Source organism: Caretta caretta, chromosome 14 (genome assembly GCF_965140235.1).
Source record: "Caretta caretta isolate rCarCar2 chromosome 14, rCarCar1.hap1, whole genome shotgun sequence".
NCBI lineage: Eukaryota > Metazoa > Chordata > Testudines > Cheloniidae > Caretta > Caretta caretta.
The window spans coordinates 36,681,564-36,697,952 of NC_134219.1; the positions used below are offsets into that span (position 1 = coordinate 36,681,564).

A 16,389-nucleotide genomic window follows, 5' to 3' on the forward strand; every position below is an offset into this window, starting at 1 on the left:
TGTACGGGGAGGGGGCCCCTTGTTCTCTAGTTTATGGAAGGTGGGGGGAGCCCACAATTTCCATGGTGCTCAGAGCCCCAAAATTCTTCAGTCAAGGCCTGCTTGGACTCCAACCCAAATGGCCCTTCTCAGTTTCAGCCTATTCACAGTTTTCCCAGGCACCCCCCCCCCCCACCACATTCCTCTCCCACTTGGGGGGGGACTGGTGGCTTTCAGACACCTATAAATGGTCCTCCACGTTCTCATACCTGTTAGCGAAGGGAATTCTGGGTGCCTGGGGATGCCTTGACCCCACCCACTCACTTCTGGGCCTGATATTAAGTTACCAAGTATTACTCAAAATTGATAGCTGAAGAGAAGCCAGGAGTTGTGGCTCCCGGCCCCCTGCTCTAACCCAATCCCCTCCCAGAGGTGGGAAGAGAACCCAGGTGTCCTGGGGGTCAGAGGTGTAACTTCAAGATGCTGCTGCTGTGCACTAACCCCAGAATCCTGCTGTCAGCACTGACTCACTCTGAGAACTGTCTCTGCTTGACTCAGATGGGAAGGGACAATCCCTGCTCCATGGCCCTGCAACCTTGACTGCCTCACAATGTTTTGCTGTTGTAGCTTCCAACATGGGTCGCTCACAAGCAGCCTGCCAGCATGTGCGTCTGGGTCACACCCTGAGTGTCTGTGTGTAGTCACAGCCCTGGTCCAGCAACTCTTACACCAGCAGCGTGTTTCACTGTAAGTTCTATTTTGTTTAGGCACTTTGCCATTTTGTTTGTAGAGTTATTTTTTGTCCACCAGGTTGGTGACCTTCTTCTTAAGACAATTGGCAAATTTTTCTCTCTAAGGTGGGAAAAAGCAATGGTCACATGGCCTATGTCACATGCCTAGTAACAGGAGAGCATAAAAAACTGCTACACCCGAGAGGAGAGGCTGTCCTTCCTAGTGGCAGCTCAGTACATGTCCTAGCCAAGACTTTAAGAGATCTGTAGAAGACCACAGAAGAAGAACCAAACTCCATAGTTCCAACTATCAGTTTCTGATTGATTCCTATCTTACCTGAATCCTGAACTCCTGTGTCCTCACCTTGCTGTCCTGGTGTATTCCATCCATGATGTCCTCTATCATGGGTCCATTCCTCTGAAACCTGCGTAGTATGCTGTGTACCTCTGTACCTTACCTGTAGTAAATTCACCTTTGTCCTCATGGGTTTGGGACCTTGACTGTATGACAGTTTGTTGTGCCAACCTGTACCTGTATGCCCTTTGTGTATTGTTTTGCCGGGGGTCCTATAAATTACTGTTTCCTGTTTGAGTCACTGTTTAATAAACCAGTTTGCTTTATAGTTAATCCTGTCCTCAGTTTTCTCTCCATTGATAGATGGGGTTTGGGGGAACGAGTCTGCTGGGTGGGAACTCTGAGGTGTGGAACCTAGAGCACATCCAGTTAACCATAGGCAAGATCTGAGTTCCTGGTTAACAGGGTGACCACAACACATTCCTAGTCCAAAATTCTCCCCCTGCCCCCCACAAGATGTTTGTTCTGCACTGCTCAGCCCTCTCATGGACAGTTCAGATATTTTAGGTCCGCGGTCCTGTGAGGGGAGCAATATCCAACAGTTTGCTACTTCAAATGGAGTTACTCATACAATTCAGGTTAAATGCAGTAATGGATCAGTTTGGATTCTGAAATAAAACATCTTTATTTCACTACAAAGAGAGAGATTTTAAGTGAGTACAAGTATAAGGTATTAAAGTCAGATTGGTTACAAGAGAAATAAAAATAAATCGCTTCCTAGTACTAAACCTTAGCAAAGCAGACTTGGCTCAAGGTGAAAACCCTTACCATATGCTCTGAGTAACATTGCTGAGCCAATTCTCAGGCCAAAATCTGCTCCCAAAGTCCAAAGGCTGTTTCTTTTGTCTTCTTAGGGGAAAGAGAGAGAGATGGATAGGGAGAGAAACCTTCGGGTGTTTCTGCCCCTCACTTTTATTGTCCAGTCCCCCTTTGAAATGAATTTTATTGAGGGTTATGCCTAGATAAAGTACATTCCTGCTGTGAGGACAGAGACAAGGAGTCTCATGGTGAAAGATGTGCCAGGCTGTTGTTTGTTTAAATGCAGATAGGGTTGTTCCTGTCCCACTTCCCTGTCTAAGACTGGCCACTTGATAGGTGGTTGCCCATCAACTCTGATGACACCTGGTTAGACTCCTTTGTGTTCAAGAAACTGCTTTACCCAGACTTGTTTGGTAAATGCATTTCAGATCTAATTTCTTCTTATGTTTATTACTTTAAGTAGAACGTTGCTACACACATTTCGTCATGATAGTATTGACAAGTGAGTTACTGGTTTTCTAAGCTCTCTCCAATAGGCTTAGAGCAGCTGAGCCAACGCAGCGTTTTAAGTGTAGACTTGCCCTTAGAAAGTTTTCTTAATAGCTAACCTGAATCTCCGTTAGTCCAGGCTAAGCCCATTACTTCGTGTCCCACTCTGGTGGGCATGGAGAACCATTGATCACCATCCTCTTTATAACAACTTTTCACACATTTGAACACTGTTTCCAGGTCCCCCTTCAGCCTTTTGTCCTCTAGACTAAACATGCCCAGTTCTTTCAGCCTTTCCTCATAGGTCATGTTTTCAAAACCTTTGATCGTTTTTGTTGTTGTCCTCTGGACTCTCTCCAATTTGTCCACATCTTTCTTAATGCATAATATATTATATTATTTATTAATATTATTTATTACTATGATTAATTAATTAATTAATCAAGATAATCACTTAGACAACCTACACAAATTAAATTCTTTCCATCTTTCCATATAATTAACTCCTTTCAGCCATAGATTGTAGACAGATAGGTTGGTAGATTTCAGTTTATCAGCCAGTTTTTCAAAGTGATCTAAAATGGAGACAAATAGATAGATTACCCTGTAATTTTCTGTGCCACATCAGGAGCAGAGTGCAGTTAGAAGTGCAAATTTGGGGCTTGGTCATGAGGACCCTGACATACATCCTCCTGCAAAAAATTACCACTTAAGAATTGCCAATGCTTATAATGTTTTACTGAGCAGATCTGGGGAACAAACCAGTTGCAGAAACCACATGAAATGGACACCAGTGGACTTTCCCTGGTTTCATCCAGTGTCTGGCACCAAAAACCAGATGCAAAATTGAATGGTTACAAAGTTATTGGGTTTGGATTCTGGGTCTGTAGATTGGTAGGGATGGTAGATAAAACCTCTGACATCCAGGAAATGCAGTGTTAAATGAATGCCTCTAGGTGTCACCATAGCAATCATTAATGGTTAGTTGTTAATGTTTTATAATGAATTGACAAGTCCAATAAACTAAAAGGCAACAAAGGTAACACAGATAAATAGAAATACTTTTTAACATGACCCAAATTTAACCTGTGTTACTTATACTCCATGACATTACCCAGGGAAAGATTAGGCATTTATGCTAGACGTCGCTTCCTCACCGAGGTTGGTCTTGAGCTCCATGGTAAATTAGAAGTTAACTTAATGACATACAATGTTTCTATGGCTGCTACAAAAATTACTTATAAGATGCATGACAGTTAATGAGAGTTATTCAAAAATTTTCTAACAGATACAAAATTTGCAAATTATTTTAAGGGTCAGAGTTCAGGTTAAAATTGAGTTAAAAGCATTTTTCCTTGAAGTTTCTGAGATGGGCATTGCACGTTGAAATTACCTCATCATATACACTATCGAGGATTCAAATGTTTAAAGAATATATGTTCCCATGATTCAGGGTATAAGTCAGCCTCTAACTGTCTGCACTGAGGAAGAAATTTCTGTTATGGGTAGGTTGTCTCATTGCCTATCTCCTAGCATACATATCCTAGAACTGCCACCAACTGCCACAGCTGCACTTTACCATGACAACTTGTTCGAAGTATTGTTGTAGTCAGGTTGGTCCCAGGATACGAGCAATGCAAAGTAGGTGAGGTAATCTCTTTTATTGGACCAACTTATGTTGGAGGCTTCAAAAGAAAGTTGCACAACATCTTCGAAAGATGACATTGAAGAATTTAAATTCATAAGTCTTCTGGACACTGAAAACCCTGGACTTAAGAGAGACTCTGGTTTTACGGCCCATTACAACAATTTGTAACACACCCTGCTGCTTACTAACCTTCCATTGTCTGACAACTGCAGAGGTGTTAAATTTCCTACTTCATATTTATTGCCCACTTCATTTTAAATGGGCACCTGCAACATGCATAACTATCTGTCCCGTCTTGTATTTAACTTGAACACTCTGGTTACCATCTCCAGAGCTGTGAAACTTGAAAGTTTGTCCCTTCCATCCAAATAAGTTGGTTCAATAAATGATATTATCTCATCTACCTTGTCTCTCAACTCTGTTTCTTGGCATTCAGATGTGTCACAGGGTGGACTGAGCCCTTTATGAGGGAACTACTCCCACTCACCTCTGGCTCATTAACAGCCTTGACAAGGCCTGACAAGGGACAAATGTTCCTGATAAAGATCCAGCAGGGAAGGGAACAGGAGGTGGAAGCTGTGAAGTTGAGCTCCAGCTGGGAAGGGCTGGGAGTGGTAGCTTCATGAAGTGGCGACTGGGACAGAAGAAGAACCCGGGTGTGGTAGAAGACCGCAAAGCTGAATATAAACTTTTGTGTTGTTGTGATGGGCTTTCTTTTTGGACCTGGAGGATTCTTTTGAACTGTTTCTGTTATTGAATGAGCCCCAGGCAGTGAGGCTGTTAGGCATGAGACAGACTGTGTGGATTTCTTAAGGAGTCCTGAAGAGGAGAAAGAGAGGCTAGCCACCACAGAGCTAACCTGGCCATGAGGGGGCTCTCGGGAGGCAGGGGAGCCCTGTTACAGTATCTTATGACTGCCATCAATTGCCACAGATCCACTACTCTATGCTTTAATTTCTTGGCATATTATTATTACGGATAAGAATAAAACTGGAGTCATAGTTAGGAGACACAGTCACAACCATGACCTGCACAAATAAAGAACACAAAAGATCCCTGTTGCAAACAGCTTACAATCTAAGCATCCATTTTCAATGACAGATGCATTTCTTGGCACATGTATCCTATTACTCCCACCAGCTGCCACAGATTCAGTTTTCTAGGACACTTTGATTCCCTGGCATATGGATCCTCCTTTGTCACTAAGTGCCACAGAATCACTTTTCTGTGACAAAGCCATTCCCTGGCAGAAGGATCCTACCTGTCACCCAATTGGCCCAGATTTTCTATGACAAAGTCACAAGTGAGAATGGTTCATTCAGAGTAAATGGGGCTGCCCTTGAATGTGACCCTCCTGTGTATGGCTGTTGGGGCACCTTTCATCTTTATCTTTGTCCCTTCTCCCTGCAGGAGGAAAGAGGGAACGGGAGCTCCCAGTGGGAGTTAATCCTACAGGGGGTCTCTGACCAACCACGCCTGGAGATGCTGCTTTTCCTGGTTTTCCTGGTCTTGTACGTCCTGAACCTGGTGGGGAACCTGGCCATCATCGTCACCTTGTGTCTGGAACCCAGTCTCCACACCCCAATGCTTTTCTCCTTCAGCAACCTCTCTTTCCTGGACCTTTGCTACACCACCAGCACTGTATTCCTCAGATGCTGGTGAACTTCCGCAGCGCCCACAAGTCCATCACCTGGGCTAGCTGCATATCGCAGCTCTACATCTTCCTCTAACTGGCTGGCACCGAGTGCTTCCTGCTGACCGTCATGGCCTACGACTGCTACGTCTCAATCTGCCAGCCGCTGCGCTACACAATCGTCATGAGTCGCCGCCTCTACCAGCACATGGCAGCCACCGTCTGGTTGTGCAACTTCTGCAACTCCATCCTGCAGACCATCCTGACGGTGCAGCTGCCCCGGTGCATCCGGAACTGGGTCGGCCACTTCTTCTGTGAGGTGCCAGCCCTGCTCAAGCCAGCCTGTGTCGACACCTCTGCCAGTAAGGCCCTGGCATTTGCTGTCAGTGGTCTCTTCCTGATGGTGCTGCCTGGCCTCATCCTGGTCTCCTACAGCTACATCGTCACCGCCGTTCTGAGGATTCTCTAGGCCCAGGGCAGGCTAAAGGCCTTCAACAGCTGCTCCTCCCACCCAGCCGTGGCGTCGCTCTTCTACTGCACACCCATTTCCACATATTCACAGCCTCCGTCCAGCTACTTCCAGACCGGATCAAGATGGTCTCCCTCTTCTATCCCATCATCGATCCCATGCTTACCCCCCTGATCTACACGCTGAGGAACAAGGAGGTGCACAGGGTCCTGTGTAGGGTGCTGGGGAGGCTATTCTGGAGAAAGAGAACATGAGCCAGAGAAATGAGTTGGGACTGGCTGGCTTGTCTGCATTTTTATCTCTCTGATCATGTCCACACATGGTGCTGGGACTGGGAAACCAGAGGTCACTCACCATGAGCCCCAGAAGTCAGAAGAGCATGAAAAAGATGGTGTTGGTCACCACACTGTGTCCTTCCTTGGATCCATCCACGAACAAAGTTGGCTCTGCATGGAGAAGAGTGAGCGATGTGGGCATCTGAGAGTCATCTCTCTGCACCAGATCCAGCCAGCGCAGACCAGAAATACACCTACTATAAAATCCCTCCGATTGAATATTGATCTAAAAACCCCACCAACATTGCCCCCTCTCTATTTAATTCTCAGATATGGATCGTTTTGGTGCTTCTTCCCTCTTCCCATGTCAAACTGCAGCTACTTCGCCACCTGGGCTGGATGTTCACCAGAGTCACCATCCTGAATCAGGTGCTTCTGCTCTCATCAGTGCTCCTGCTCTTTTGGCTGTGTTGGTGGTACGGCACCGTGCCATCCACTCCTGGCAGGACCCATGTGCTCCTCCTTTCCAGCTGGCGCTCGGGCTCCACTTTGCTGGCCAGCTTTTCAGGCAGCATCCTGAAGTCTTCCACCTGATGGAGCTGGCCAAGCATATCTGCCACCACCTTCCCAGAGGCAGCCCGGAGCTGCTGCAGGGGCCCGCCTGGGACCTGCTCCATTCCCTCTTCCGGTGTGAGGCAGCCACGCTACAGGACTTCATGCTGCAGGCCTGCTGGATGTCCCAGGTCTTCCAGCACGTGGACATCGAGAGGTCTGTGGGGTGGCAGGCCTGCTCCCAGGCCTGGAGGCACCAGCTTAGCTTTCACCAGATGCAGGAGATCTGCAAGACGGCCATGGAGGTCTTTGTGTACAGGCCAGTCAGCTCAGAGGAGGAGTGGAGGGATCTAGTACTTCCTAGAAAAGAGATCAAGGCCCAGACAAAGGGGTGGGGTCTTTTCTCCAATCTCCACTGAGGATTTGGTGCAATGGTTGGATGCTTGGATAAGGAGGAGCTGCCTCCCCATGCAGAGAATGAGTCACACACTTGTCCGGTGATTTTCTCACAAACCAGGGGGTGGATGCCAGTGGTAAAGCCACAAGGGGAATATCTGCGGCTCAGTCAGGAAATGCAGACCCAGCTACACACGATTCTGCAGAGCCAGAGATAGAATCCCTTTCCTACAGCACTAAATACACAAGATCAGTTCACTTACTAACAATCTTCCCTACTGCTAGATCCTTTAGCCTCCCTGTAGAGACAGGTAGTAAACAGGACTAGGGGTCAGGACTCCTGGGTTCTCTCCCCTGCTGTGGGAGGGGAGTGGGGGTCTAATGAGTTAGAGCAGTATACTTGTCCTGGATGCTACGACTGACCAGCCACTTCTTATCCAGGGAAAAGCTGTACTGCCGTCCTAACTCTTGTGTCTCTCTGTTTTGTTAAAGGCAGGAAAGGTGACCACCAGTCACAGCCATCAACTGAACTAAAACCCTTTCTTCCCCACTATAAGGGATTGTTTGACAAAAGAAGAGAGTCTAATTGCTATCCTCTCTGCAAAAGGCCTTTTGAAAAGTTTGGGTTATGTTTGGTTCTCAGAACCAGCCAATAGCAGATTCAAACTGATGTATGTCTTGTGGTGAAATTCTTTTTCCTCTGGTGTATCTGATTCAATACATTTCCAAACTTTGGCATGAATTTGCTAGTGTTTTGCCCATGCAAATGAGCCGGCTGAGGTCTCCGTCCTCAAAAACCTGAACCAGGTTTGATTGCTTAGTGTTGTACAAGTGACAGGATCATGCTAACACCTGTGATCTCTGGGCCCCCTTTACCACTGGAAATGCACACAGAAGCTCTCCTCCTGCTCATGGGACTCGCTCGAGTTCGGCTCCCTTTCGACTCATTTACATTCCCTTTGGAATCTGGAACAGAAAACTTTTTAATGGCCCCACAAGGGGGCTCATCGAAGGCCGTGTCAAAAATAGCATGCGTTTTTAATAACGCCCAGAATTTCAATTGCTGGATCCCCCAGCTGGAGCCAGGAGCCAAGATGCTAACAATGCCCAGCATGTCGCATTCTGAAGCCTAATGAGGAGCCCGGGGATATGATGTCTCAGGGCACTGACACTGCGAGGGACAATTTGCACCAAACCCAGACTTTCCTCTGTCACAGACAGGGGCTGGATATCTCGGCACCAGATCCTTGGCCAGCCAGACTAATACCACATATCCTTCTGCACCAGGTCATTGTCCAGTTACTGCAGTACCCCATACCCTTCTGTACCAGGTGACTGTCCAGTTACTCCAGTACCCCATGCCATTCTGCAAAAGGTCATTGTCAAGTTACTGTAGGGTGTAGAACAAGCCTATTCATCAGGTGTAAATGCAGGTATCCAAAGGTTTAAAAGATTTGCTCTATGCTGCTGGACACTGATGGAATTATTTTTTTCCAGGTTCTGGGTATAAACTAGGGTTAAGCTGTTATTTACGAGCCCCCTGGCCTGAACTAGCTTTTCCCACAAAACTGTCAACCCTGCTCCCTGGGGCTCTGCAAACATCACCAGCTGAGTGCCAGCCCCTTGGGGATAATGCAGGGAGGAAACTCTCCCCACACTCTCCAGCTCTGACAACCATAAAGGTTTGTCTCCCTCCTCACCACATGGCCCTTAAGAGTCAGGGACAGAGATCCTGAGCTGTGTGGGAGGAGACACCTGCAGTTGAGACATGGGGCCCTTCCTGGCCACGCTTCAGATCTCAGCCCACCCAGACACATAGAGATACCATCCCCGTAAGCTCAGAGACACCAGGGCAGGGGTAGGGGCGGATGGCTGTAGAGGGGTCTGGCTATCCAGTAGTCTTTCTAACCATATGTTTCTGCATCTATTCAGCTCTCTCTCCTCTTCTGTTCATCTCGCTCTTTCTTTCCTGTCCAGCCTTCTCTCTGTCTTTCTCTGTCCTTCTAACAATTCACCTCTCTCTCTCTCTCCCTCTCCTTCTCCATGTCCATCCTTCTCTCTCTCTGACTCCCACTCTCTATTTCCATCCATCCATGCCTAGCCTCCGTCAGCCCACACACACTCAGTAACTCTCTCTCTCACCCATCTCTGGCTTTTCTAATGTTCCTAGCACTGCAGTCGCTGGGCTCTCAGGAGCCCCTTCCCACTGAGACAGGTTTTGGGCATCCCCAGCTGGCAAGGGCACACGTAGTAGGAGGCTCTGTCTCAGCTCCAGGCCACTCACTTGCACACCGAGCAGGTTTGGCTGCCCAGATTGGGGACCCCATGACCATGCAACACTGACTCTGAGTGTCCGGCTAATGATCACATTTGGCTCATTCTCCTCCCAGTAAGACCCGCGAGGACCCAGCAGCAGGTGGGATGACACCTGGATCCTCTCAGTTTCCAGAGCCAGAGGTAGGTGTGCTGCCCACACAGCAGGTGGACAGAGTTAGCTGGTATCCTTACCCCCCTCCTCTCAAACCCCTTAGACATTCAGCCCCTCAGCCTGGGGCTGCCTCATCTCTGGGCTCTGCAAGCACAGGGGGGGTTTCAGTGCAGGGGATCAGGGATCGCAGCTAAGACTCTGCCCTGGCATCGGAGCTTCTGAACAGCCCAGAGCTGTTCAGGCAGGAGGGATCTGAAGAAAGCAGAGCCGGAGGTGAATGGAGGTGAGTCAGCCCAATGAATGGGAACAGCCCAATGAATGGAGACAGACAGACAGACTGACTGACCAGGGAAGTTATGATGATTAGGATGGATGGATGTTTACTGCCACATCTCCAAAATCTGGGTTGTTTCCAGCATGGGCTCATCGATAGCACAGATGCTGGGGCCCCAATCTGAACTCGGATCCTCTGGCACTGAGGGCTGGACAGAGCCTTGGTGGGAGTCCGGCGGGTGCATGGAACTCCAGTGGTGGATCTCACTGGAGGATCAGGAGCAGTTCTCTTTTTAACCACCCCTCCCCCCCTCCCCCTTTGCTTTCCTCCTAAAGTTTTCTTTCTCTCCCAGTCTCTCTCTGGAGCAGATCCTCAGTGGGTACCAACAAGTTATATTACAGTTGAACCTAGAAGCCCCCACAGAGATGAGGTTCCCATATTGCCAGGCTGCACGGACACACAGTGAGAGGCGGAGATCAGGGCCCCGTTGTGTTGGGCGCTGCACAGACATACAGTAAATGAGGGACACACAATCCATGCTCCAATCTAAATACACAAGACAGATAAATGGAGGATGAAAAGGAAGATTATTGTTCTCACTTTAGAGATGGGACCCCAGACTCAGAGAGACAAAGTCACTATCCCAAAATCACCCAGTGAGTCTGTGTCAGTGCTGGGTACTGAAGCCAGCTCTCCAGAGTCCCCAGCCCAGGACTTATCCCCGGACCATCCTTGGGGATAAGATCTGCCCCTCCCCTCTCACTCACTCACTCACTCACTCACTCACTCACTCACTCACTCACTCACTCACCTTAATCTCTTCTAGACTGTTCCCGTGTCATCATTCCTCTCATACTCCCATCACCCCAGGGCCATCACTACATTATGTGGGACTGAGGGTAAATTTGGCAGAAAACAATTGCCAGATTCACTTTTCCATCACTCCCACAGCCCCTCCCCAGCTCATCCCGGCTTTTTGGAAACAATAGCCAATGACCCAACAAGTTTAACTAACTCCTATCAATTGTGCTGCTGAGGAGTCTGTTTCCTTTCTACTTATCTTCACTCCTTGTCTTCATCTTTCAGGCCACAAGCCATTTTTGAAAGAATGGCCAAACAGCGTTGCTGACAACTATCATCGACTGTATCTTCCTCCCTGTCTTCTTCCTCACTCAGATTTCTCTTTCCCCAATTCTTCCCTTCCAAGTCTCACATTTATAGATGTAACTATTTATTCAGAGGTATAAAAGCCTCTGTAGGTGCCCATGCTCCTGTCAGGGAGCCCAATGTATTTGTAAAATTCTTAGCCCTTTTGGGTGACACTAACAGAGTTAGAGGAGGGAAGGAGAGAGGTGGGAGAACAGGAATGAAGGTGAAAGTGAGGATGGGGGAAAAGTTGAAAATGTACAACCTGGGGGGAGAAGAGACTGAATGAGGATGTTATGAATGCTAGCTATGTACAGTGCCTGGTATCATATTGACTGGTGTCTTAGAAATACAGACAGACAAGTTGGGTGACCTGATATCTTTTGTTGGAGCAACTTCTGTTGGTGATGGAGACAAGGTTTTGATCTTACACAGAGCAGGGAAAGGTACTCTGAGTGTCACAGCTAAGTACAAAGAGGAACAGAAGCTGAAATAGTTAACACGTATTTCAAGGGACCATTCAAGGTAAAGTTTCTAGTTAACTCATCTCCCCCATCATGGAGGGAAAGGTGGTGGGGGGAGAACCTGGAGGAGGGGGCTGAGTGGGTCACAGATTGTTGTAATAAGCCATAAATCCAGTATCCCTGTTCAGTCCATGATTTTAGTGTCTAGCAGAGTTATGAATTTACAACACATACTTGATGGGGTCCACATCCTGAAAGAAATATTTCCTTAGCCCCTTCTTCTGGTGTTCAAACAACTCTCCGAGCTCAGCATCAGAGGCAAGCCGCCACGGAGCAGGATACACCAACTCACAGTGGTACCAGACTCTGCCAGAACAACAGACACAAAACCTGCAGCCATATTTCCATTTCTATGATGATCAACACCATCCAAAACACAGTTTTCAAGATCCATTACTCTAAAATATACCCATCAAAACATGTGGTATATCTCCTCCAGTGCCCCAGCAACAGCTATGCGGGTGAAGCCAGACAATCACTATGCTCTTGAATGAACTCACACAGGAAAATGATAGAAGACAAAAACACCCTGTCACTGGTGGGTGAAAACTTGTCACAAAGCAATCACTGTATATATGACCTATCAATCTTCATCCTTAAAGCAAACCTGCACAACACCTTCAAAAGATCAGCCTGGAAGCTTAAATTCATAACTTTGCTGGACACTAAAAATTATGGACTGAATAGAGACAAAATCTATATCCCACTAACTCCACCCTCATCAACGTATTCTCCCCCCCCTCCTTTCCCCTCTGTGACTGGAAGCATGTTACAGGCCACTTCAACATGAATGCCATTGAAATATGTTTTAACTACTTGTGCTGAAAAATCTTCTTCATGCTGCATTTAGCTGTGACACTCTGAGTACATTTCCCAGACCTGCAGAAGAGCTCTGTGTGAGCTCAAAAGCTTCTCTCTCTCACCAGTGGAAGCTTGTCTGTTCCCCTGGATTTGAGGGATGTGTGTACCCCAGAATGCAATCAAGGTAATTGCAACCATATTATGTGCATTGAGCCACCGTGAGTTAATAAAATAGAACACCACATAGTTAAGAGTTAAATGCAAAACAGGCTTTTAGAGGCAAAGTGAAAACTAGCTGGGAGTTTCTGCTAACCAGAATGGGAGGAGGGGAAAGAAAGGTCAATAAGCGAGACTGAAAACCTTCGTGGCTGGAAGACCTGGAGTCTGGGCACCTCTGATATTAGAAGTTTATTGAAAGTTAGGAAAAGTGATGATTTTGTAAAGGCCATTATGACCTATGTGTTTTGTGGAAGTTATAAAAGACTCGTGAATACAGCGTATTCTGGAGCAGTCCTCTGAAGCCATTTTGAGAGATGTTTTTCTTGACACCTTTTCTTACTGGTGGATGAGCAACTGGCCACTGAGAACCCACTGCTAATAACTAAATACCGTTCCAGATTTTAGGTAAATATATGGGATGCTTTAAACCTGTTGCTTATGTCTGTGTGCGATTAAATCTAATAAACCGCAGTTTTAGATAAAGCCCACTTACATGCATTAATCTTTCATCAGGTGGAATTTCTGTGTTCCCATTGATTTATTCCTGACACCACCTGGAGTGAAACAGTTAAGTTGCCCCTGCTGTGAGTTCTGAAAACTGTTGGTAACAGGTCCAATAAAAGATATTACCTCATCCGCTTCATCTCTCCAGTATCCTCAGACTGACCCGGTTACAACAACACTGCAGACAGAGAGATGAGAGATTTCCCTGACCTTTGCATAAATGTATGCAGTGCTGTAGCCGGGTCAGCCCCAGGTTATTAGAGATTCCAGCCTTTCCCTAATCCATTCACTGAACACTAGCACCTATTATCACAAATCTCCTTGCTGCGGGATAGTTTTCACCCTTATTCTTTCTGGCCCCTACAGATGATACTTGGCAAAGGGGAACGGGAAGATGGAAACCAAAGCTCCTTGGGGGAATTCATCCTGCTAGGGGTGTCTGACCGGCCGCAGTTTGAGCTGCTGCTCTTTGTTCTCATCTTAACCTGCTACACCATGATCTTGCTTGGAAACACCACCATCATCGTGGTCTCATGGCGAGACCCCCATCTCCACACGCCCATGTATTTCTTCCTCAGCAACCTCTCTTTCCTGGACCTCTGCTACACCACCAGCGTTGGTCCCCAGATGCTGGTGAACTTCCGCAGCACCCAAAAATCCATCTCCTGGGCCGGCTGTGTGGCCCAGCTCTACATCTCCCTCTCTCTGGGCGGCACCGAGTGCCTCCTGCTGGCCGTCATGGCCTACGACCGCTATACTGCCATCTGCCAGCCACTGCACTACACAATCATCATGAGCCGCCGCCTCTGCCTGCAGCTGGCAGCCACCTCCTGGTTGTGTGGCTTCGGCAACTCCATCCTGCAGACCATCCTGACGCTGCAGCTGCCCCGGTGCGGGCGGAACCAAATCGAGCACTTCTTCTGCGAGGTACCGGCCCTGCTCAAGCTGGCCTGTGTCGATACCTCTGCCAATGAGGCCGAGCTCCTCGCCAGCGGGGTGATTTTGCTGCTGGTTCCACTGGGCCTCATCCTGGTCTCCTATGGCTACATCAGCACCGCTGTGCTGAGGATTCACTCGGCCCAGGGCAGGCTCAAGGCCTTCAACACTTGTTCCTCCCATCTAGCCGTGGTGTCACTCTTCTATGGCACGGCCATTTCCACATATCTACAGCCTCCATCCAGCTACTCCCAGGACCGAGGCAAGATGGTCTCCCTCTTCTACACCATGGTGACCCCCATGCTCAACCCCCTCATCTACACGCTGAGGAACAAGGAGGTGCACAGGGCCCTGTGGAGGGCACTGGGGAGAAATGTGACCGCCCAGGTGACCTGAGCTGGATAGACAATTGGCACAGAACCATCTGTGCCTCTTATGGCTTCTGTTGCCTCTTTGCTGCCCATGTGGAGCCTTCTGCCTTCCCCACAGCCCCGGCCCTCTCCACCCACACAAACCCTCTGTCCTCTCCCACTCTACAGAACAAACCTGCCCTAATCTGCCCCACAACCTGCCTTCCCTCTCCTACCCCATGCAACCCCTCTCCCATCTCACACATCCCATCTTGCACCCACACAACACCCCTGCCCTCTGCTTTCCAATTCAACCAAACACCATCCTTGGTGGACCTCTAGGAACAATACCTGTTCTCCTGCCCAAAGAGATTATTCTTATTGCTTTCTACTGTGGTAGAAAAGAGTCTGCAACTGAGTTCAGGGTTGTACCAAGTGCTGCCCAGACACACAGGGAGAGGCAGTCCCTGCCCCAGCTCAGATCAGGGCCCCATTGTGCTTGGTGATGCACACACAGTGAGAATCAGTCCTTGCCCCAGCTGAGATCAGGGCCCCATTGTGCCTGGCACTGCACACACAGTGAGAATCAGTCCTTGCCCTAGGTGAGATCCAGGCCATATTCCATGAGACAGGAAGTTATATGAGTTCAGTGCCTTCTGAACAAAACTATTGGACATCACAATCAAAGACTGGATTAAGTCAGTGAAGGCAGCTGTATGGGTGTTGAGAGTACCTGAAGAAGATCATGTGGATTTTGTGGAAGAGTATCTCAAAGTCCAGGCCAGATCCACGGTGAAGTTCATGGCAACAGCTGACAAGCCAGATGTAGAGAAGACATTTCAGCTTCTCTTAAAAGGTGTATGGAAACAAAGTGTCCATTTGAACCAGACTTAAGGAATTCTATGAGCTGACACATTGACCACTCAGGCCTACTCATATGAGCTCCGGGAGAGAATGAGTCAGGTGAAGTGCTAAGACCCACAACAACTTCCGGACATGGATATGGTCCTGAAAGCATAGTTAGGGCTGGGGCTCCGGGATGATTCCCTCCACTGTGAGATGAAGAAGAGGTTTAAATAAGAGCCCAGTAAGAATTTCCATGAACTCCTGCCAGCTGCCATTACATGGTCTGAATTAGAGCAAGATCCTGTGGAGGAGATGGCCAAGCCCAACCCCTGTACACGGAGTGGAGGCCTAGGTAATGCAGCTACTGGGGAAAAGGCTTTTCCCCAAACACAGTTAACACTGGAAAGTTTAAAAGAAGCTGTCCAGAAACTGGCGAACAAACAGTGGGTGATGCTGAAAGTAATGACTGAGGTGATGAAAGGTAAAATCTCCCCTTGTACGCCAAAGGATCCCGAAGATCCCCGCTGAAGGATATCCAGGGAAGGTACATTTACTACACTTGTGAAAGGCCAGGGTGTACTAGCTGAGAATGTCCCCTGAGAAGGAGACCAGAGCCCCAGGTACTCAAAACCAAAGGGGCATCAGGAATGAGTGGCCCATCTACAGTAGAAGGCCAAGTTGTGGCAGAAGGATTCTTAGGCCTGACCTTGGTGGAAAATCAGTCTGCATACAGTGCTGATAGGATCTCGGACAGTGCCAGCATATCTATGGACTTGTGTGAGTGAGCATTTGGAGACTAACTGCTGAAGTACTTATGGCTGAGGTGAAGATCAGCTGTTTGTCTGATACTGGCTCAGAAATAACCACTAAAACCGAGTTGCATTTTCAAAAATATTTGAAGGATAAGGAGCCGACCATACACCAAATACACAGTTTGTACATGTAACAGCAGTTAATGAAATGGCAACCCCAGTGGCGGGATGCCTTGAAATAGACATAGTCTATAGAGCTGAGTGTTTCTCTACCAGTAGGGCGGTAGGTGGCTTTCATCTTGGTCCATGTGGACCCTCCATTA

General features: G+C 47.9%; 1 protein-coding gene and 1 pseudogene across 1 annotated transcript; both read left to right on the forward strand.

Annotated features, from left to right (window-relative positions):
* Nucleotides 1–3,417: 3,417 nt before the first annotated feature.
* On the forward strand, nt 3,418–7,309 carry LOC125621485 (olfactory receptor 2B8-like; annotated as a pseudogene).
* A 6,239-nt stretch (nt 7,310–13,548) lies between these two features.
* On the forward strand, nt 13,549–14,514 carry LOC125621484 (olfactory receptor 2B8-like). Its single transcript, XM_075119732.1, has one exon. It carries the CDS (start codon nt 13,549–13,551, stop codon nt 14,512–14,514), a length of 966 nt encoding a protein of 321 aa, XP_074975833.1.
* Nucleotides 14,515–16,389: the final 1,875 nt, after the last annotated feature.